The sequence below is a fragment of the Nicotiana tabacum genome, chromosome 11 (assembly GCF_000715075.1).
Source record: "Nicotiana tabacum cultivar K326 chromosome 11, ASM71507v2, whole genome shotgun sequence".
NCBI lineage: Eukaryota > Viridiplantae > Streptophyta > Magnoliopsida > Solanales > Solanaceae > Nicotiana > Nicotiana tabacum.
Window position 1 is genome coordinate 175,379,980 of NC_134090.1, and position 22,892 is coordinate 175,402,871.

At 40.0% G+C, this 22,892-nt stretch overlaps 2 protein-coding genes across 2 annotated transcripts; one reads left to right on the forward strand and one right to left on the reverse strand.

The window, feature by feature from the left end:
* The first annotated feature begins 1,192 nt into the window (after positions 1 to 1,192).
* Positions 1,193 to 6,620, forward strand: LOC107799979 (CBL-interacting serine/threonine-protein kinase 1-like). The gene is made up of 12 exons (XM_075225960.1): positions 1,193 to 1,545; positions 1,901 to 1,963; positions 3,535 to 3,606; positions 3,714 to 3,821; positions 4,003 to 4,083; positions 4,340 to 4,519; positions 4,630 to 4,854; positions 5,472 to 5,576; positions 5,665 to 5,781; positions 6,065 to 6,127; positions 6,220 to 6,294; positions 6,399 to 6,620. Exons 1-12 carry the CDS (start codon positions 1,342 to 1,344, stop codon positions 6,456 to 6,458), a joined length of 1,353 nt encoding a protein of 450 aa, XP_075082061.1. The 5' UTR covers positions 1,193 to 1,341; the 3' UTR covers positions 6,459 to 6,620.
* A 14,516-nt stretch (positions 6,621 to 21,136) lies between these two features.
* Positions 21,137 to 22,327, reverse strand: LOC107825300 (uncharacterized). The gene is made up of 3 exons (XM_075224567.1): positions 22,202 to 22,327; positions 21,553 to 21,738; positions 21,137 to 21,421 (listed from the first exon to the last, which is right to left on the reverse strand). Exons 1-3 carry the CDS (start codon positions 22,325 to 22,327, stop codon positions 21,137 to 21,139), a joined length of 597 nt encoding a protein of 198 aa, XP_075080668.1.
* Positions 22,328 to 22,892: the final 565 nt, after the last annotated feature.

The window sequence follows — 22,892 nt, forward strand, 5'->3', positions numbered from 1 at the left end:
GGACCGATCCGGGGTCATGGTTCTAATATTCTTGAGGGCGGGCGTCATGCCCCCGGAACCTGTCTCGATGACTCCCTTACCTCGATTCTAGCTCCTTGTCATCACATCCCTTACTTGATTTATTTTATCGGAAATCGAGCCGTCTTATGGGTCTGGTTTCACCCATATACAAAGAGTTTAATTACCATTAATAAGATAATTTAATAAAATAATTTTTTAAGGGGAGAGCAAACTTATTTAGTATTTGTCAATATTAAATAATATTTAATATATAATTATTTAGTGGTGAAAAAGTAGATTAAAAAATTATTCATCTATATTATCCACTAAAAAATGAATTGTATAGCTATTTTTCTTAAAAATAGGTGGATACGATCCATATTATCCACTTAAAATATGGATACTTGAGAGTCTAACTTTTACATTTGTAACGATTCATATTGGGCATTCTTCAGATTTGGAAGATTAAAAATTCTCCAAAAAGTGATCACATTTAAGAAGTCATGAATAATATAGGTATCCATATTATTCACCGATTAATCTATTTTCTATTCGTATTAAATATAGGCGGGTCGAATATTTTATCCGTTTTTATGTTACCCATTTTTAACTCGCCCAGATCTGATCTGACTTGCTCGTTTGCCACCCTTATAAACTTTTTAATCATGGTTAAGTAAGAAAGTATAAAACACATGAATTACATTTATTACTTTGGTGTACTTGTTACCTTTTCGTGTGGTTGGGATTGCGTTCCGAGAAGGTGAAACCAATCCTCGGTTCCTATTTGACCAACTTATTAATTAAAAATTAAATTACTCGCGGGCAACAATGAAGTTTCATTTATTTATTTGGTGAAAAACAAAACAAGGATTAAATTAATGGATAAAGAGGGATATCTAGACTATAGATAAATTATAAATTATGGATTTATACTTACCCGCATTGGGTGTTTACACCAAACCAATAGATACATGACATGTGTCTTGCATATGGACTTCAATCACTTAACCATGGTAAATTATATGCATTCTCATCTAATTAAATTAATTAACCATAGTAAGTTAATATAGTTTGGTGTAAACACCCGATGTGGATAAGTGTTTCACAGGCCCCACTTTATTATTTAATCATTTCTATTTTACATATATATAACCACCAAATTATAGAAGAGAAATCAAACAAACTCGAAACCTTGTGATCTGCTCTTCTACATTTGTACACAACATATTACAGCCAAAAAAAAAAAACACAGAACTGAGAGTTTTACAATCTTTCATTTGTAGATTTTTTTCAAATTTGTATAGGGGACTTTATTTAAACTTAGGAATTTGTTTTGGGTATATGGTATTGGTACAACACGAGGACGAAATAATGCAAAGTGAAAAGAAGAAGGGAATGCGAGTGGGAAAATACGATGTTGGAAGGACTCTTGGTGAGGGCAATTTTGGTAAAGTGAAGTACGCAAGGCATGTTGACTCTGGTCAACCTTTTGCCATTAAGATTTTGGAGAAGGCTCCAATTCTTGACCTTAATTTTATCGCTCAGGTTTATCTCTGTTAAACTGACATATATATATATATATATATATATATATATATATATATATATATATATATATATATATATAAAACTTAAACCAACAATTTCTCTAAAGAAAATGGAAGATTCAGTGGTGAAATTAGAAAAAGTTAATTTGCCTCTTTTATTTAGTGGCCATTTGTCGAATCGGACACTTAACCCCGCCCCCAACTACAGGGGAAGTCACATTTTAACTTGCTGTCTTGATCTATGCCCTCACATCGATCGTTCTGTCTACTCGACACTATATAGTAACACGAAGTTGAAAATTAAAATATCTCGAGCTAATAAATTTATAATGAGTTTCATATTTGTATTGCAGATTAAGAGGGAGATTGGAAGTTCAAAACTCCTCAAACATCCTAACGTTGTAAGATTGTACGAGGTACGTATATTTTTTCTTTGTATATTTTCTTTGCATTGTTTTGAAATACTTGGAATTAAAAACATACAAAAAGTGAGTTTTCTTAACGTAAATTTTGTCCGTTATATAAATGTAAGATATATCGCAATAATTAAGGATATAAAGTCAATGGATTATATGCATATATATTTGCCGTTCTTTTATTGTGAAAATCTGTATTTAATAAAAAAATATAATTTGAGGGGATTGTGATATTAATTTTAGTTGGTGGAAAATAATAATTTGAAGCCATATTATGAGATTTTTCTTGACGTTACCACATTATGGACTACTCAATACCATAAGAGTCAAAATCAATGATTTTTGTGGAGATGGGACCTTAGCTGCAGGACCAAGTGAGAGAGATGGGTTCAGTCAAGGACCCGAAAACGACGGAGTCGAGATTTAAAATTTATGAGTTTTAAATTTGCCATTAAATTTATTGCTCGTCTTAATTATCATATTCGAAATTTTATATATATAATATTTTTCTAATACAAAACAAAATTTAAGCCAATATTACTGGATTTCATCGGACCTATACCTAATACTCTAGTTTTGTCCCTGCATAAAACTTAGGTGGCAACTGACAAGATTGTTTTGGTTTTACATTATTACAAAATTAAATAGTCCTTTTGTTAAGTTAATTTTGTTAGCTGCTTGTGTCTTAGTTTGGAAGATCGATAACTTCAAGATACAAGAATATTTGTGGTACTTATAGATTTAAGTATATTTATGCGTCTAGTTTTATTTCTTAATGATTTGACATGATAATTTTCGAAGAAGATGATAGTGTTCGTCTAAAGTTTTCATTTTATCCCAACAAAAACTACTTAATTCAATCACAATTTAATTTAGTAATAATAAGTTCCTGACAAAAAAATTATCTTTTTTTTCCTTAGGTTACTTAGAAAAAGATGTAGTAATTAATGTCTGTGATGACTTTTAACTCAAGCTCGCAAGCAAGTAGTATAGTACTAATAATAAGTTCCACATGATTCGCACCTATTTTAATTTGAATTTATTATCATAACGTCCCCACTAAACGTTTATATATTACCAAAAATGTCACGTACTGAGTTTGGAATTATTAATTTAATTACAATATAATTTCATCTAAATTTTTCGTATTATTGTACGTTATGTTCTGTCATTTATTCCACTATTTCCAAACATTTTCCTTGACTCACGCTCCAAGTTTATATGAAACATAGAATATAATTTTCTACCGACTTTCCTTTTCCCCATATACGCCGGCAGGATTTGAAGTTTATGAATCCTTATATACATCGATCTCAAGTTAATACTATAATAATAATTGAATTCACAATCAAGTAATTACAGATATTTAGTAAATTTCTTAATATATATTATCTTCGCAAAAATTACTGAATTATATATATCCATATTAACCTGTAACCAACGCGGTAGATCTGCCCCTATTCACGGTGTTTCTTTTTATATTGTCTGGTCCTTGCATGGGTACATGGTTTTGAGTTTATTTAATTAGTATTTTTACCAATGATGAATTACTGATAATAATAATTAGACAGGTATTAGCAAATAAAAGCAAGATATACTTGGTGCTAGAATACGTGAATGGTGGTGAATTATTTGACAGAATTGTAAGTAACTTTGACAATAAACTTGTGTTTCTGCATATTAACATTTCAATTCTTGAACTCTAATTTGACTATAATCCTCATTAATTAATTAATTAACTAATTAATAGGCTTCCAAAGGAAAACTCAAAGAGGCACAAGGTAGAAAACTCTTTCAACAATTGATTGATGGTGTTAGTTACTGTCACAATAAAGGTGTCTTCCACAGAGACCTCAAGGTAACTATTGTAATATTTTTTTTTTACATTTTCAGTGTAAAATAACCTGTTATAACTGGTTACATACCATTTATTTGATGTTATTCGTCAATGCTAGTATTAAATAGAATTACTAATAATTATTTTTTAAGTGACTTGATTGTATAAATATTTCTGACTCGTATGTGATTATGAAATGCAGCTAGAGAACGTCCTCATTGATATAAAAGGGAACATAAAAATAACGGACTTTGGGCTCAGTGCTTTACCTCAACAATTTTGGGTACGTATGGAGCTTAATTGACGATATGCAGTTACGTTCCTCACGTGCCGGTCTGATTATTTTTTATGGATCAAGTACATAGAAATTTTTATTAGTAATGGGTGGCAATAAGTCTTGAATTCAGAACTTCTGTCTGCTCTGATACTATATTAAATTATGTGGCTATCTCATAAACTATTAAAGAAACATACTTTTATTTATTTAAATATTAATTTTATTAATTATGCTTAACGAGTTTTTTTTTGCTTATTTATAGGATGATGGTTTATTGCATACAACTTGCGGTAGTCCCAACTATGTTGCTCCTGAAATTCTTTCTAATAAAGGATATGATGGCGCAACATCAGATACTTGGTCATGTGGTGTCATCTTATATGTAATTCTCACTGGTCAATTACCCTTTGACGATAAAAACCTCGCAATACTTTATAAAAAGGTAAAAGAAATTTCTTGTACTTTTTTCCTTTGTGTATGATATTCCATGTCTTATATGGCCTCTAGAGATAAAACAATTTATAACTATAATTTTTTTTTATATGAAATCAGATAATTAAGGGAGATGTTCATATACCAAAATGGCTATCCTTAGGAGCAAAAAACCTTATAAAGAGGATTCTTGATCCCAATCCACGTACTCGTATAACAATGGCAGAAATCAAAATAGACGAATGGTTTAAACAAGATTATGTTCCTGCAAATCCATATGAAGAAGATTTGGAATGTGATCATATATCAACAGATAATCAAGTCTTAACGGTACAAGAAGCAGCAGTACGTACTTCCATTTTATGTGACGCGCTTTCCTTTTTAGCAGTAGTATGTACTTTTCTTTTTATATATAGATTACGTGTTTGAACCGTGAAATATAACAGCTTAGCCCACTAGTGATATTTTTCGCTTTGGACCTAGGTCCGCACGGCTTTAAAACGTGTCACCAGAATCTAAGACCTGTCTACTTATATATACCTAATATCTCTCCCGTGTTTTGTCGATGTGGGATTCGCCTAGGGTATCACATATACCCTCTTAGGGATTCAACGTCCTTGCTATGCCGAATCTTACATCGACAAAATACGGGAGAGATACTGGATATATAAATAGACAGACCTTAGACTCTAGTGACACTTTTTAAAGTTGTGGGGGTCTATGCCCAAAGCGGACAATATCACTAGTGGGCTGAGTTGTTATATGGAATCAGCCACTGATACTTATATCGAGGTAGGCTGCCTACATCATACTCTCTTGGGGTGCGACCCTTCCCTAAACTATACACGAGTGCGAGATGCTTTGTGTCCTTTTTTAGAAACAATTCAACTAATGTAAACTTCTTATTTTACCTATAATGAGATAATTTATAATGATACAAATATCTATGACTTATTTTACAGCCGGTTGACGCGCAAAGAGATCGAGAATCACATTACCTTATCAATGCCTTTCAACTAATAGGGATGTCATCATGTCTAGATCTTTCTGGATTTTTTGAGAAAGAGGTAACCTCTAATTTTGAATTATTTACCATATTATGCAATGAAAAAAATAATAAAACCTGGGCTTATATTTTATTTTGAATCATTTTAGGACATTTCTGAGAGGAAAATCAGATTTACATCAACTCTCTTACCAAAACAGTTGCTGGACAGGATTGAGAATACAGTAACACAAATGGGATTTCAAGTCCAAAAAAGACATGGAAAGGTAATTAGTATATATTGAATTTGATACATCTATCTACATTTGCATGGGCTTATAACGTAATAATTACAATCGCTAGTCAAATATATAAAAGATATACACTGATTATGTATAAAATATGTATATTTTATATATATTAATATACATTTTGCCAGCTACTATTTTGAAGCATATACAAGAAAATATATACATTGAATTAATTTTTCTGTATTATAATTAAATTTTCAGACACGTAAAACTGATACACAAATGTCTTATATACATTCTTCATTCACATATATTGCAGTTGAAAGTGTTACAAGAGTACAAAGAACAGAAATGCCCAACTACTCTCTCGGTAATCGCAGAGGTACGTACGTAACATTTTACAGTAGTTTAATTTTTATACACTAACGTTATAAAAAAATATTTAATAATTTTTTCTCGATGCACAATTTGCAGGTATTCGAGATTAGTCCATCCTTGTATGGCGTAGAGTTGCAAAAGTCTTCGGGGGATTCAATAGTATATAAACAGGTATATATACGTCGATATTTTGGTCTACGTACCTTGTTGAAATAAAATTGTAACGCAATTCAAATTAAACATGCGAAACTAACTGTAATACTTTTTGTATGCAGTTGTGTAATAGGGTATCGAGTGATTTGGGTGTACAACGGACTAAAGAGATCTTAATTTAGCTAATTATTTGTTGTGAAATTTAGAAACTTTAATTCTAATTTTGTTCTTTTAATTTCTGTTGCTTCCAAACGCACACACAAGTATACGTGGTCATACAAGTAATAAAATGATAAGTCGGGTGTCGAACCCACAGAGACTTATATCAACTACTCACTAACACAACAATATTGTTATTCAGTCAAGCTAAGTTCGAGTTCAAGAGTTTAATTATGCTAACTACAATTCTAAGTAATAACTAAATTATCAAGCAGTAGAATGATTGTTATGTATTCAATAGAGACAACTATTCCAGGGTTGTGATCGATTCACCAATCCTATTGTGTTCTAATTAACTCTCTCTTTCATATAATTCACTCATGGTTGCTAATTAATCGATAAATGCTCTCATAGCCTTCTCCCGAAGTACTACTCACCTATTCTCAATAGATTAACGCCTATATTCCTATGAAATCAATCTATTAAGAACGCATTAAGATCACGATATTTAATTAAGCACGGTGACTAGGTATATTCCTATCCTAACCACAAATCCGCTCCCCCCTAAGGGTTAAGATCATGCTCTCTTCAATTCTTCTCTAATCTAAACATGGTTTTCCCAAGCATAGCATAGATAGTAAATAGAACATAACTGCTGGCCAGACAATTAAGCAATTAAACACAAAATTGAAGAAACAACCATATATTGGTGAATTATAATCAAGGTTAAGTTAATGTCAAACAACAATATTCATGGCTAAATCACAACCCCACAACAATGGGTGTTTAGCCACTCATGTTGAAATCAAACAATTGCATAAGTTTTGAATAATTAAAAATACTAGAAAAGATGACGAAATCTGAGATGTTCTTGTGTGTATTTTTACTCCAAAGTGCGTCTCTCCAGGCTAAGCTCCCTCCAAAATCCTCAAAATAACGTTTTTATATGTATTTATACCAAGTAGGGTTGGGCCCAGACGAAAACACCTTCTCCCGTGCGAAATAGGACTCTGGCTCTATAAATTTTGTACAGTCGCGCCGCACCATGCGCCGCGCTAATGGAGTTTATCAGCAGCCTCAACTTTTCACATCAGGCAACATTTTACACTGTTGTGTCGCGCCTTGTGGCGTCCCATGCGGCGCGGCAGTGTAATTTTCTCAGAGTGAACTTATTTTGTCCTCTTTTAACATCCGGACTTGGTACAGGACCTCCGAACACGATCCCAGCTTAATGTCTTGGGCTTTTACTTAGACTTCAAAGTTCCAAATCACTTGAATTCATTCCATAACACCTACATAGATCGGAATCACTCCTACAAGGTATAAAACACATATTTAGTGCAAAACACTAGCGATTAGAGATCAAACTCAATTAAAGTGCAGTAAATTAGAGTGTAATAAGCGACCAAAATACACAATTATAGCCTATCATCAACACCCCACACTTAAACCATTGCTCGTCCTCGAGCAATCAAACTACACTTTATATACACACAACCTTTTAAACAATTCTCCTAACTCATCATACCAAGAATATTTAAAATAGACTAAGCACAAGAGTGTAACATCTTCACCTCAAGATTTGACTCACAAGTACCACGCATTATTCACAACTCACTCACTTACTCTAATATAGAGGTCAATGACATTACCTTTCCTTCATGAATCAAGTGCTCTCACACAACAAAAGAGAGTAGTTCCACATACTAAAATTTAAGAATAATTAGGAACTCAAGATAGAAAGAATTCGCTCACTCTCAGAAATAACATTCATATGCCACAAAAGATGCACCATAAGCTTGCCCGTAGTGTACTACTCTATTAATTGAGCTCATTCAGTCTAGGATCAAGTAGGACTTTATTTGGATGTAATGTAGGTTGTGGTACGGGTAGGATACATTTAGATATAAGAGTGACTATACCTCTCTAAGCACTTTAATACATACACTTTAACATTGAAAACCCCACACTTATGTCAAACCATCACTCCACCTTCACATCAATATACATTAACTCCCCACTTCTTTAAGCACAATTACATCAAGAGTCACCACTATCAAAGAATTCTTTTCACAGCAATACAACTATTTTTTTTCTTTTCAATTCATGTGGCTCTTACTTTTTCAAAACAGTGCACCTTTCTCCTTATTTCATTAGTTCCACTCAAAAGTCAAACCAACCACCCCACACTTTAACTTTTACAAAGTTCATAACAATTCAAGTGCCCATGAGAGGTGAAAAGGTTCAAATAGATAGTTAATTCAAACAAATGGGTAAACTTGTAATGTGGTTGCCAAAGAAACAGGATTACAGGCTCAAAGGGGTTAACTATGATACATAACAATTAGGAGGGTAATATATTTATATGGCTCAACAAAAAAATGTCTATATCACTTCCAAGGTTGAACAAAACTACTATTTCGCTTTGCAAACACACGGGGCAAGTTCTAGACATCAAATGTAATGCACAGAATAACATGAAACCTTACACACACATGGCACATAACTCACTCAGGATTGAACTCATCAAGACACTCTAGTCAAAGAAGTTAAGCAAAGTTAAGATCATATAATTTAAGGTACTTATATAAGAGTCAAAAACTGAGCCTAAGCGTCACAACTAAAGTACTCACTATTCTCAAGGCATGACAAAGTTAAAAGATATTGCTTCAATTTCAATCATAACACAATGGCTATCCTCCTAAAAAAATAAAACTACCTACACCCGGTTTAAACAAAACCCTTGGAAAAGAACCGTGGCACAAAGAAAAACCAAGGGGGAATTGCTACACTACCTACAAAGAAAATCTTTTTGTCCTTTTTCTTTAGACTTAGCTCCCTCAAGAAAATTGTCTAGGAAATCCATCATCGGGAAAAGTCCAAATTTTATTTTATTTTTTTTCCAGCTAATAAATGCTACAACTTCCTACTAATCATCTAGAGAATTCTCCCACCCCACACTTATATTATGCATAGTCCTCGATGCATGATCATAAAGAAATATTAAAAGAAGGGTGAGAAATACTCCCTGAGACCCTATCAGACCTAGCTCGGACATGATCCTCAATATTAAGGGTCGGGATGACCCCACACTTAGGCTAAAACATGCTCATCAGCTTCATGTGATGACCCAAAGGGTCATCACTGTAGTTCTTCCTTGATCCGTGCTTCTGAGGCCTTGAAAACCTCGCTTTTAGTTGCCTTGATTTGCGTGCGTAGTTCGGGCGCGTAGCCGAAAAGTTTTTATGTTAGAATATGTGTATTTTGTGAAACAATTTGATGAATTTTGATATTAATATGCATAATATTGACTTCGATCAACATTTTGGGTAAACAGACCCGGACCTGTGATTCGACGGTCCCGGAGGGTCCGTAGAAAAATATGGGACTTGGGCGTGTGCCCAAAAGTAATTTCCGAGGTCCCAAGCCCGAGAAATAAATTTTTGTGTGAAATTGTTTTCTGAAATTAATTAAGGAAAATAAAGAAGAAAATTGATCAGAAAAATTGTGGTATCGGGCTCGTATTTTGGTTTTGATGCCCAGTATGAGTCTTAAATAAGTTTTAAGCACTATCTGTAAAGTTTGGCTAAAAACGGACGTCATATGACGTGTTTCGGACTTAAAATGGGAATTTGAGTTTTATGAAAGTTGAAAGAAAATCATGTGTGTTGAGGTTTGATTCTATGTATATGATGTTATTTTGGCGATTTGATCGCACAAATGAGACCGTAAGATGTTTTAAGATCATATGTATGTTTGGTTTGGAGCCCCGAGGGCTCGGGTGAGTTTTGAGTGAGGCCCGGGAGGTCTTAGACATAAAAAAAATGCAGGTTCAGGTGTTGCAGGCCCAGCGCGGCCGCGACCGTTTTCACGCGGTCCGCGCTGGTAGCCACGCGGCCGCGGTGCTTTTCTGTGCGATCCGGGTGGTGGGGGTTCAGAGGGTCGGTAGCCAGGTCGACCAGCATGGTCGCACACCAAATCAGTGCGGTCCGCGCTGGGTGGGTTCAGAGAGCCCACTTCTTCCCTCCCTCAGCGTGGCTGCGGTACATTTCCGTGTGGTCCGCGCTGGCCGCCATGCAGCCGCGGTGCATTTCTGTGCGGTCCGTGCCATCCCCCAGCAAAAATATATTCGGGATTTTCAGTCATTTTTCCACTTTTCAAAAACCCAAAACCTAAGAGGCGATTTTCCAAACAACTTTTCTTCTTCAAAATGATTGGTAAGTGATTTCTAACTTAATTTCTTTATTCCTTGACATCTTTTAACATGATTTCAAATTCAAATCAAAGATTTTCATGGGGGAAATTGGGTGTTTTGGGTAGAACCTAGGTTTTCTACAAATTGAGAAGTTGGACCTCAATTTGAGGTCCGATTTCAAAACAAATCATATATTTGGATTTGTGGGAGAATGGGTAACCGAGTTTTGGTCCGAACCTTGAGTTTCGACCACGTGGGTTCGGGGGTGTTTTTGACCATTTTGGGAAAAACCTTGTCAAATTTATTTTCATGCATGGGGAGTGATTCATTTAGTAATTATTAATGTGATTAAGTAACTTATGACTAGATTCGAGCGGATTGGTGGTGGAATCAAGAGGTAAAGCTATACTAGAAGCGTGAGTTGAGTTTGGAGCATTCAAGGTAAGTGTTTGTTCTAACTTTGGCTTGAGGGAATAGGATTAGGATGTTATTTGCTACTTGCTAATATGGAGTACGGTGTATAGGCATGGTGACGGTTATCTATGCACCGGAGTCTAGCATGACCGTGAGTCTTAATTGCTTTTAATTCGAATAACGTGACACAATCTCCTTGGTTATTTGATGAGTTTCATATAATGTGAATGGTTGAGGTAAAATTGTGATTGGTGTACTTTTGGAGCGTTAGCTCGAACATGAATGTGTTAGTTGAGGAAGAAGGGATTTAAAAAGAGAATGTGTTGTGATTACTCCCTTGCCGGGATGTGTAGACCGATATATATACTCTCCCTTGTCGGGATATTTTGGGTTGTTAGTTGTACCCTTGCCGGGTTAGAGTGACATGTTGTTGATTTCCCCCTAATGGTACTCTCCTTAAAAAATTAGATGTTTCGAATGATATTATGGGATCGTGTGGCACGCCGTCCATGTATATATGATATTATGGGATCGTGTGGCACGCCGTCCACTTATAAAGGAAAATTGGGATCCTGTGGCATGCCGTCCACTTATATATGATATTATGGGATCGTGTGGCACGCCGTCCACTATATATATATATATATATATATATATATATATATATATATATATATATCATGGGAACCAGAGTTTCTTCTGTTTATTTCCGATATTTCATTTTTATTTGTTACTCTCCGATAGCATGTCCCCTCCTAGCTTTACTTTGTATTATCTTGTTATTGTTTTCTTGCACTTGTATATATATCTGTACAGGTTAATTGTGGTAGATCATGTCTAGCCTCGTCACTACTTCGTCGGGGTTAGGCCAGGCACTTACCAGCACATGGGGTCGGTTGTGCTGATACTACACTCTGTGCATTTTTGTGCACAGATCAAGGAGCAGCTTACGAGCCACAACAGTAGGACTTCTAGGAGCTATCTTCAGTCCAGGGACTCTCGAGGTAGCCTAGCTGGCGTTCGCAGGTCGAAGTCCCTTTCCATGCTTTTCGTTTGTTCATCTTGTATCAGGCAAACATGATGTATTTCCCTTCAGACATTGTTTGTAGTATTCCGTAGTAGTCCATGAGCTAGTGAGATCAGACCTTGGGTAGTGATATGTATTAACTCCCGCACTTTTGGTTTTCAGTTGCTTTAGATTTAAAGTCTTCCGCTTAAATTTTGTCTCGTTTATTATATTGGTTGAAAGAAAGTAGGAAAGGTGTTTTAAATATTTGGCTTGCCTAGCTCCGATAGTAGGCGCTATCACGACACCCGATGGTGGGAAATCTGGGTCATGACAAGTTGGTATCAGAGCACTAGGTTACTTAGGTCTCACAACCCACGGACAGCTCGGTAGAGTGTGAGGGATCGGTACGGAGATGTCTGTATTTATCCCGCAGAGGCTACTGAGTTAGGAAAATTTCACCTTGTTCATTCTTGTCGTGTGATTCTATTTCTCAAGTACTGATTGTCTTTCCACTCTGTTCTTTCGCAGATGGCGAGGACACGTGCTTCCTCTTCTACCGCGCAGCAGCCCGAGCCCTCAGCAGCAGCTCCTATCAGGGGCAGGGGGCGAGGTCGTGCCTGAGGCCGAGGCCGGGGCAGAGCTCAGCCCCGAGCGTCAGTCCCAGAGGTGGAGCCTCATGTTAACTACGACGAAGGGGTTCCAGCTCCAGCAGCTCTGGTGGGCCCAGCTCAGGTCCCAGAGGGTTTCATAGCCACTCTAGTGTTTCAGGATGCTTTGGTCCGACTGGTAAGCTTTATGGAGGGCATTTCTAGAGCGGGTTTGCTTCCCGTAGCTCCAGCCACATCTCAGGCTGGGGGAGGAGTTCAGACTCCCGATACTCGTACTCTTGAGCCGGTAGCTCCTCAGGCTTAGGTTCCAGCAGTTCAGCCAGCCATGGCAGTTCAGCCAGCTGTGGCAGCCCAGCCAAGTATTGCGGCTCAGTCCAGCGATGGTGCGGCTATGTCCGCGGATGCTTTGTGGAGGCTTGATCATTTCACCAAGCTCTTCACAACCACATATAGTGGCACCCCCTCAGAGGATGCTCAGGATTTCATATTCAGTTGTCATGAGGTTCTACGGACTATGGGAATTCTAGAGACCAATGGGTCGACTTCGCCACTTTTCGCCTGGCAGGATCCGCCAAGACTTGGTGGAGGGATTTCTACTTAGCCAGGCCAGCAGGGTCGCCATCATTGACCTGGGATCAGTTTTCAGAGTTATTTCTGGGGAAGTTTCTTCCAGTTACTCAGCGAGATGCTCTTCGCAGGCAGTTTGAGCGTCTCCAGCAGGGTCCTATGACGGTCACCCAGTATGAGACCCAGTTCATTGATCTTGCTCGTCATGCCATTGTGATGCTCCCTACCGATAGAGAGAGGGTGCAGAGGTTTATTGATGGGTTGGCCCAGCCGATCCGTGTTCAGATGGCCATAAGTGTCGGTAGTGAGATTTCATTTCAGGAGGCGGTAGATGGTGCCCGCCGGATAGAGATGGCACTTGCTCAGGGAGGTGATCATGGGTCTGATAAGAGGCCCCATCATTCTGGTAGATTCAGTGGTACCTCGTCTAGAGGTAGGGATTCTTATGGTAGAGGCCATCCTTTGAGGCCCTTTCAGTCAACTCTCCAGGCTTCTCATGGTACACCAGGTGGTCGTGGTTCTCAGCCGCAGTATTCTGACCAGTAGCTCTTCAGTTCACCATCACCACCTATCAGTGCACCACCACTTCATTATTCTCAGCAGCCGAGGGCTTATTATACTTGTGGCGAGGTGAGTCACATTGCTAGATATTGCCCTCGAGCTTCCAGCAGCTCGCAGCAGCAGGGTCCTCGCCTGATGATCCAGGCACCAGTTGCCTCACAGCCTGCCCAGCCAGCTAGAGGCGGGGTAGAGGACATCAAGGTGGAGCTAGAGGTCTTAGAGGTGGATCTCAGACCGCTAGAGGTAGGGGTCAGCCAGCTGTAGATCGTCATAGGGATATGATTCAGGGAGGTGGGGCCCATCCCCGTTGTTATGCCTTGCCAGCCAGGCCAAAGGCTGAGTCATCAGATGTTGTGATTACAGGTACTATTCTGGTCTATGATAGGGATGCTTCTGTGTTATTTGATCCCGGATCTACGTATTCATATGTGTCGTCCTATTTTGCACCCTATTTGGTTATGCCTAGTGAGGCCTTGAGTATTCTTGTATATGTGTCTATGCCAGTGGGGGATTCTATAGTGGTAGACCAGGTTCATCGTTCATGTGTTGTGGTATTCAGGGGTCTTGAGACCCGTGTTGACTTGTTGCTCTTGGATATGGTGGATTTCGACGTCATATTAGGGATGGATTGATTGTCCCCATATCATGCGATCTTGGATTGTCATTCCAAGACTGTGACCTTAGCCTTACCGGATTTGCCCCGTTTAGAATGGAGAGGGACTCTTGGTCATTCTTCTCGCAGCGTTATTTCTTATGTGAAGGCTCGACGCATGGTCGAGAAGGGGTGTCTAGCTTATCTGGCTTATGTTCGCGACTCCAGCACTGAGGTCCCGTTTATTGATTTTGTTCCTATTGTTCAGGAGTTTCCCGAGGTCTTCCCTTTACACCTGCCGGACAGGCCGCCCGACAGAGATATTGATTTTTGTATTTATCTGGCTCCGGGCACTCAGCCCATTTCCATTCCGCCGTATCGTATGGCGCCGCTAGAATTGAAAGAGTTAAAGGGTCAGCTTCAGGATTTGCTTGAGAAGGGTTTCATTAGACCTAGTGTTTCGCCTTGGGGCGCACCGGTGCTATTTGTGAAGAAAAAGGATGGTTCGATGAGGATGTGCATTGATTACCGGCAATTGAACAAGGTGACGATTAATAACAAGTACCCACTGCCAAGGATCGACGATTTCTTCGACCAGCTTCAGGGTGCGACGATGTTTTCAAAGATAGATTTGAGGTCTGGCTACCACCAGCTGAGGATTAGGGCATCTGATGTCCCTAAGACAGCATTTCGCACACGGTATGGGCACTATGAGTTTTTGGTCATGTCATTTGGATTGACTAATGCCCCAGCAGCGTTCATGGAGTTGATGAACCGAGTGTTCAAACCTTATTTGGACTTGTTCGTGATAGTCTTCATTGATGATATTCTTATATACTCCCACAGTCAGGAGGAGCATGAGCAGCACCTCAGAGCGGTTCTTCAGACCCTGAAGGATAGTCAGTTGTATGTTAAGTTCTCGAAGTGCGAGTTTTGGTTGAGTTTGGTCGCATTCCTGGGTCATGTCATATCAGTAGCAGGTATTCAGGTAGACCCGAAGAAGATAGAGGCAGTCAAGAACTGGCCTCGACCAGCTTCAGCTACGGAGATTCGGAGTTTCCTGGGGTTAGCAGGTTACTACCATCGGTTCGTGGAAGGGTTTTCATCCATTGCAGCCCCTATAACCAGATTGACCCAGAAAGGTGCCCAGTTCAGATGGTCAAATGAGTGTGAGGCGAGCTTTCAGAGGCTCAAGGCAGCTCTGACACGGCACCGGCATTGGTTTTGCCCACAGGTTCAGGGCCCTATACAGTCCATTGTAATGCATCTCGTATTGGACTTCGTGCAGTGTTGATGCAGGATAGCAAGGTCATTGACTATGCCTCGAGGCAGTTGAAGGTTCATGAGAAGAACTATCCAGTGCATGATTTGGAGTTGGCAGTCATTGTTCATGTATTGAAGATTTGGAGGCACTACCTGTATGGTGTGGCATGTGAGGTGTTCACGGATCATAAGAGTCTTCAGTATTTGTTCAAGCAAAAGGAGTTGAATTTGAGGCAGAGGAGGTGGTTGGAATTGTTGAAAGATTATGACATCACTATCTTATATAATCCGGGAAAGGCCAATGTGGTGGCCGATGCCTTGAGTAGGAAGTCAGCTATTATGGGCAGTCTAGCTTATATTCCGATCGGTGAGAGACCGTTTGCTTTGGACGTTCAGGCTTTGGCCAATCAGTTTGTGAGGTTGGACATTTCTGAGCCTAGTCGAGTATTAGCTTGCACGGTCGCTCGTTCTTCGTTATTGGAGCGTATCCGTGATCGGCAATTCGATGATCCCCATTTGTGTGTCTTGAGAGACACGGTGCAGCATGGAGGTGCCAAGAAAGTAACCTTAGATGATGATGGCGTATTGAGATTGCAGGGGCGAGTTTGTGTGCCCAATGTTGATGGGATTCGAGAGTTGATCTTAGCGGAGGCCCACAGTTCTCGATATTCTATTCACTCGGGCGCCGCGAAGATGTATCAGGATCTGAGGCAGCACTATTGGTGGCGTAAGATAAAGAAAGACATCGTTGCGCATGTGGCTCGGTGTTTGAATTTTCAGTAGGTTAAGTACGAGCATCAAAGACCTGGTGGTCTATTTCAGAGGATTGCACTTCCCAAGTGGAAGTGGGAGAGGATTACGATAGATTTCGTTACTGGACTTCCGATGACTCGGAAGAAGTTTGATGCAGTTTGGGTCATTGTTGATAGGCTGACCAAGTCAGCGCATTTTGTTCCTGTTGCAGCCACATATTCGTCTGAAAGGTTAGCCGAGATTTATATCAAGGAGATTGTTCGCCTTCATGGGGTGCCGCTATCTATCATCTCGGATCAGGGTATGCAGTTCACCTCGTATTTCTGGAGAGCGGTTCAGCGAGAGTTGGGCACCCAGGTTGAGTTGAGTACAGCATTTCATCCCCAGACGGACGGTCAGTCCGAGAGGACTATTCAGATTCTTGAAGATATGCTCTGAACCTGTGTTATTAATTTTGGAGGCTCGTGGGATTAGTTTTTGCCTTTAGCAGATTTCGCCTACAACAACAGCTACCAGTCTAGCATCCAGATGGCTCCGTATAAGGCGTTGTATGGTAGGCGATGTTTGTCTCCAGTTGGATGGTTTGAGCCGGGAGAGGCTCGATTATTGGGTACTGATTTGGTTCAGGAGGCCTTGGACAAGGTCAGGATTATTCAGGATAGACTTTGTACAGCTCAGTTCAGACAAAAGAGTTATGCATACCGCAAGGTCAGAGATGTTGCTTTCATGGTTGGGGAGCGGGTATTGCTCCGTGTATCGCCTATGAAGGGCGTGATGAGATTTGGGAAGAAGGGCAAGCTCAGCCCTAGGTTCATCGGTCCATTTGAAATTCTTGATCGTGTGGGAGAGGTGGCTTATAGACTTGCCTTGCCACCTAGCTTGTCAGTTGTGCATCCCGTGTTTCATGTATCTATGCTTCGGAAGTATCGCAGAGATCCATCGCACGTGTTATATTTCAGCACTGTCCAATTGGACAAGGATCTGTCATATGAGGAGGAGCCGGTGGCTATTCTAGACCGGCAGGTTCGACAGTTGAGGTCGAAGAGTTTCCTTCGGTGCGTGTTCAGTCGAGAGGTCAGCCTCCTGAGGCATCAACCTGGGAGTCCGAGTCTGATATGTGGGGCCGTTATCCTCATTTATTTCCCGACTCAGGTGCTTCTTTCTTTTGTACGTTTGAGGACGAATGATTGTTTTAGAGGTGGAGAATATGATGACCCAAAGGGTAGTTCTTCCTTGTTCCGCGCTTCCGAGGCCTTGAAAACCTCGCTAATAGTTGCCTCGATTTGCATGCGCAGTTCGGGCGCATAGCAGGAAAGTTTTTATGTTAGAATATGTGAATTGTGTGAAAACATTTGATGAATTTTTATATTAATATGCATAATATTGACTTCGGTCAACATTTTGGGTAAACGGCCCCGGACCTGTGATTCGACGGTCCCGGAGGGTCCATAGAAAAATATGGGACTTGGGCGTGTGCCTGGAAGTAAATTCCGAGGTCCCAAGCCCGAGAAATGAATTGTTGTGTGAAATTGTTTTCTGAAATTAATTAAGGAAAATGAAGAAGAAAATTGATCAGAAAAATTGTGGTATCGGGCTCGTATTTTGGTTCTGACGCCCGGTACGAGTCTTAAATATGTTTTAAGCACTATCTGTAAAGTTTGGCTAAAAACGGACGTCATATGACGTGTTTCGGACTTAAAATGGGAATTTGAGTTTTATGAAAGTTGAAAGAAAATCATGTGTGTTGAGGTTTGATTCTATGTATATGATGTTATTTTGGCGATTTGATCGCACAAATGAGACCGTAAGATGTTTTAAGATCATATGTATGATTGGTTTGGAGCCCCGACGGCTCGGGTGAGTTTTAAGTGGGGACCGGGAGGTCTTAGACTTTAAAAAAAATGCAGGTTCAGGTGTTGCAGGCCCAGCGCGGCCGCGGCTGTTTTCACGCGGTCCGCGCTGGCAGCCACGCGGCCGCGGTGCTTTTCTGTGCGATCCGCGTGGTGGGGGTTCAGAGGGTCGGTAGCGAGGTCGACCAGCGCGGCCGCGCACCAAATCAGTGCGGTCCGCGTTGCGTGGGTTCATAGAGCCCACTTCTTCCCTGCCTCGGCGTTGCCGCGGTACATTTCTGTGCGGTCCGCGCGGTCCGCGCTAGCAACCATGCGGCCGTGGTGTATTTCTATGCGGTCTGCGCCAGCCCCCAGCAAAAATATATATATTCGGGATTTTCAGTCATTTTTCAACTTTTCAAAAACCCAAAATCTAAGAGGCGATTTTCCAAACAATTTTTCTTCTCCAAAACGATTGTTAAGTGATTTCTAACTTAATTTCTTTATTCCTTGACATCTTTTAACATGATTTCAAATTTAAATCAAAGATTTTCATTGGGGAAATTGGGTGTTTTGGGTAGAACCTAGGTTTTCTACAAATTGAGAAGTTGGACCTCAATTTGAGGTCCAATTTCAAAACAAATCCTATATTTGGATTCGTGGGAGAATGGGTAACCGGGTTTTGGTCTGAACCTTGAGTTTCGGCCACGTGGGTCCGGGGGTGTTTTTGACCATTTTGGGAAAAACCTTGTAAAATTTATTTTCATGCATGGGGAGTGATTCATTTAGTAATTATTAATGTGATTAAGTAACTTATGACTAGATTTGAGCGGATTGGTGGTGGAATCAAGAGGTAAAGCTATACTAGAAGCGTGAGTTGAGTTTGGAGCATTCGAGGTAAGTGTTTGTTCTAACTTTGGCTTGAGGAAATAGGATTAGGATGTTATTTGCTACTTGCTAATGTGGAGTACGGTGTATAGGCATGGTGACGGTTATCTATGCACCGGAGTCTATCATGACCGTGAGTCTTAATTGCTTTTAATTCGAATAACGTGACATAATCTCCTTGGTTATTTGATGAGTTTCATATAATGTGAACAGTTGAGGTAAAATTGTGATTGGTGTACTTTTGGAGCGTTAGCTCGAACATGAATGTGTTAGTTGAGGAAGAAGGGATTTAAAAAAGAGAATGTGTTGTGATTTACTCCCTTGCCGGGATGTGTAGACCGATATATATACTCTCCCTTGTCGGGATATTTTGGGTTGTTAGTTGTACCCTTGCCGGGTTAGAGTGACATGTTGTTGATTTCCTCCTAATGGTACTCTCTTTACAAAATCAGATGTTTCGAATGATATTATGGGATCGTGTGGCACGCCGTCCACTTATATATGATATTATGGGATCGTGTGGCACGTCGTCCACTTATAAATGAAAATTGGGATCGTGTGGCACGTCGTCCACTTATATATGATACTATGGGATCGTGTGGCACGTCGTCCACTTATATATGATATTATGGGATCGTGTGGCATGTCGTCCACTTATATATGATATTATGGGATCGTGTGGCACGTCGTCCACTTATATATAATAGTATGGGATCATGGGAACCAGAGTTTCTTCTGTTTATTTCCGATATTTCATTTTTATCTGTTACTCCCCGATAGCATGTCCCCTCCTAGCTTTACTTTGTATTATCTTGTTATTGTTTTCTTGCACTTGTATATATATCTGTACAGGTTAATTGTGGTAGGTCCTGTCTAGCCTCGTCACTACTTCGCCGGGGTTAGGCCAGACACTTACCAGCACATGGGGTCGGTTGTGCTGATGTTACACTCTGTGCATTTTTGTGCACAGATCTGGGAGCAGCTTACGGGCCACAGCAGTAGGACTTCTAGGAGCTATCTTCAGTCCAGGGACTCTCGAGGTAGCCTAGCTGGCGTTCGCAGGTCGAAGTCCCTTTCCATGTTTTTCGTTTGTTCATCTTGTATCAGGCAAACATGATGTATTTCCTTTCAGACATTGTTTGTAGTATTCCGTAGTAGTCCGTGAGCTAGTGACACCAGACCTTGGGTAGTGATGTGTATTAACTCCCGCACTTTTGGTTTTCAGTTGCTTTAGATTTAAAGTCTTCCGCTTAAATTTTTTATCGTTTATTATATTGGTTGAAAGAAAGCAGGAAAGGTGTTTTAAATATTTGGCTTGCCTAGCTCCGATAGTAGGCGCCATCACGACACCCGATGGTAGGAAATCTGGATCGTGACACTTCAACTTTGGGTATTCAGACTTTCCCTACTCTGCAAAAATAAAAATAACACAAAACTTGACACAAAAAAATTAATCAATAGATAAAAGATATGCAGGTTGGGTTGCCTCCTAACAAGCGCCTTATTTATAGTCGTGGCACGAATCTGCTATTCTGCTCAGGCTGGGCACTTTCGCTTCTTCTTTCTCCCATGAAATCTAGCCTTTTTTCACGCTCTCGTAAGGTCTCCTCTTTCATCTCTGGTTCTTTTCTCAATCATCTTAACACGTTCAGCTGGAAATACCACCTCCTTTAACTCAGTTGTCCCATCTGGATCAGTATAATCCACATAAGGACTCTGCTTTATCCCCTTCGATTCTACCACAGTAATCATGCACAAGTCCTCATAAAGCTTAGGAAGCTTAAGTGCCTTGTACACATTAAAAGTGACCTCCTCATCGTCAACTCTCATTTTTAACTTTCCTGCTCTCACATCAATAATTGCTCCACCAATAGCTAAGAATGGTCGTCCCAAAATAATGGGCACTTCCACATCTGCCTCGTAATCAAGAACAATAAAATCAGCAGGAAGAATAAACTTTCCTACTCGAACTAACACATCCTCAATAATTCCTTCGGGCATGACTAGTGACCTATCTTCTAGCTATAAAGTGATTGTAGTAGGTCTAAGCGCCCCCAGTCCGAGTTGCTTGAACAAAGAGGATGGCATCAAATTTATACTGGCCCCTAAATCACACAAAGCTCTACCAACTTCTTGTTTTCCAAGAGACAAAGGAATTGTGAAACTCCCAGGATCCTTCAACTTTGGAGGAAATTTACTCTGAACTCTGGCACTGCACTCTTCAGTAAGTGCAACTGTTTCAAACTCTGCATGTCTTTGTTTGTTTGTCACAATATCTCTGAGATACCTTGCATACTTAGGCACTTCCTGCAAATTTCCACCAAAGGCAGATTCACACTCACTTGGCTCAAAATATCTAGGAATTTCTTGTACTTAGCATCATCTTTTTGCTTCTGGAGTCTTTGTGGAAACGGAGGTGGTGGCCTAGTCTCACTTACTGGCTTGAGTCCTTTATCATCTTTATCATTCCCCTCAACTGGCTTGGGAGCTAATTCTCCTTCAGGATGATCTGTATTCTTCTTTTTCTTTGGAACTTCTTCTAGTGCTCTTCCATTTCTCAAGGTAACCGCATTGACTTGAGCTTTAGGATTGGGCTTAGTATCACTTGGAAGAGCTCCAGCTGGCTAGTGTTTTGAGCATTGGCAAGTTGTCCCATTTGGCGCTCCAAATTTCTGAAATCGTTCCTGAGCTATTGATTGTCAAGCAACAACTGCTTCAACAAATCATTCCCTTTCTCTTCTACCTGTTGAGGTGGCTTCTGAGGTTGATTCGGCTGATTTCCACCCCATGAGAAGTTGGGATGATTCTTCCAATTTGGGTTATAAGTTTTCCCATATTGTGCATTCTGATTCATTGGACCCCTGCTCTACTGTCCCACATAGTATATAGATTCTGGATTCGTGGAGCACATGTCACTCATATGGTTGTCACCACATAGTTCGCAGCAAAGAGACATCTGTTGTACATGTTGCATCTGTTGTGTTTGTTGCATTGTCATTCTATTCATTTGGTTTGCCAATTTTGCTATCTTCGCTCTCATGGCCGAGAGGTCATCAAGCTCAATCAACCCGGCTGTCTTCTATTTACTTGCCTTGCATGAATCCCATCTCCTTGCCAGTTATGATCATTAGCAGTGAAGTTATTCAGCAAGAGTTGAATTTCACTATATGGTTTCGCCATACAACTACCCCCACAAGCTGAATCAAGATTCATCTTTGAGGCCTCATCTAGCCCATCAACAAAAGTGTTTCCAAATACCTCATCAGTCTGACAATGGTGTGGGCGATCTCTGAGTAGCTTCTTGTATCTTTCCCAGGCTTGACGAAGTGTCTCTCCATCCCGTTGTTTGAACCCAAGGATTTGACTCCTCAATGACTTTGTCTTATTGGTAGGGAAAAACTTGATTAAGAATTTCCTTGCTAGATCATCCCAAGTGTGGATTGAGTTCGCGGGCTCTTTCTGTAACCATTCCTTAGCTTCCCCCAGCAGTGAAAAGGGAAAAAGTGTCAGCCTGACATAGTCCTTGGAAACGTTCAGATAATTGTAGGTGTCCGTAATTTCCAAGAAATTCTGAATGTGCCTCTACGGATCTTTATGAGATAGACCTACATATTGCCTTGTGGACTGAATCAACTGTACCATGAACTGTTTGAGTTCAAAGTGCCCTGTGATCTCAGGCTTCACAATAGCCTGAGTCATATTAGCAAGATCGGGCCTTGCGGCTTCTATCACCGCACGCTCTACATTACCTGCCATCTCTATTGGATGTGGTTGAACT

What these genes read in the sequence shown, in the direction of transcription:
- LOC107799979 (XM_075225960.1), top strand. Translation starts at nt 1,342, where the DNA reads ATGGTATTGGTACAACACGAGGACGAAATAATGCAAAGTGAAAAGAAG. An exon ending in CTTTACCTCAACAATTTTGG is followed by an intron (nt 4,084 to 4,339) that starts GTACGTATGGAG and finishes GCTTATTTATAG; the next exon opens with GATGATGGTTTATTGCATAC. An exon ending in TAACGGTACAAGAAGCAGCA is followed by an intron (nt 4,855 to 5,471) that starts GTACGTACTTCC and finishes CTTATTTTACAG; the next exon opens with CCGGTTGACGCGCAAAGAGA.
- LOC107825300 (XM_075224567.1), bottom strand. Translation starts at nt 22,327, where the DNA reads ATGAATCTTGATTCAGCTTGTGGGGGTAGTTGTATGGCGAAACCATAT. An exon ending in ATGGGATTCATGCAAGGCAA is followed by an intron (nt 21,739 to 22,201) that starts GTAAATAGAAGA and finishes TCAAAACACTAG; the next exon opens with CCAGCTGGAGCTCTTCCAAG. An exon ending in ATGATAAAGGACTCAAGCCA is followed by an intron (nt 21,422 to 21,552) that starts GTAAGTGAGACT and finishes GGAAATTTGCAG; the next exon opens with GAAGTGCCTAAGTATGCAAG.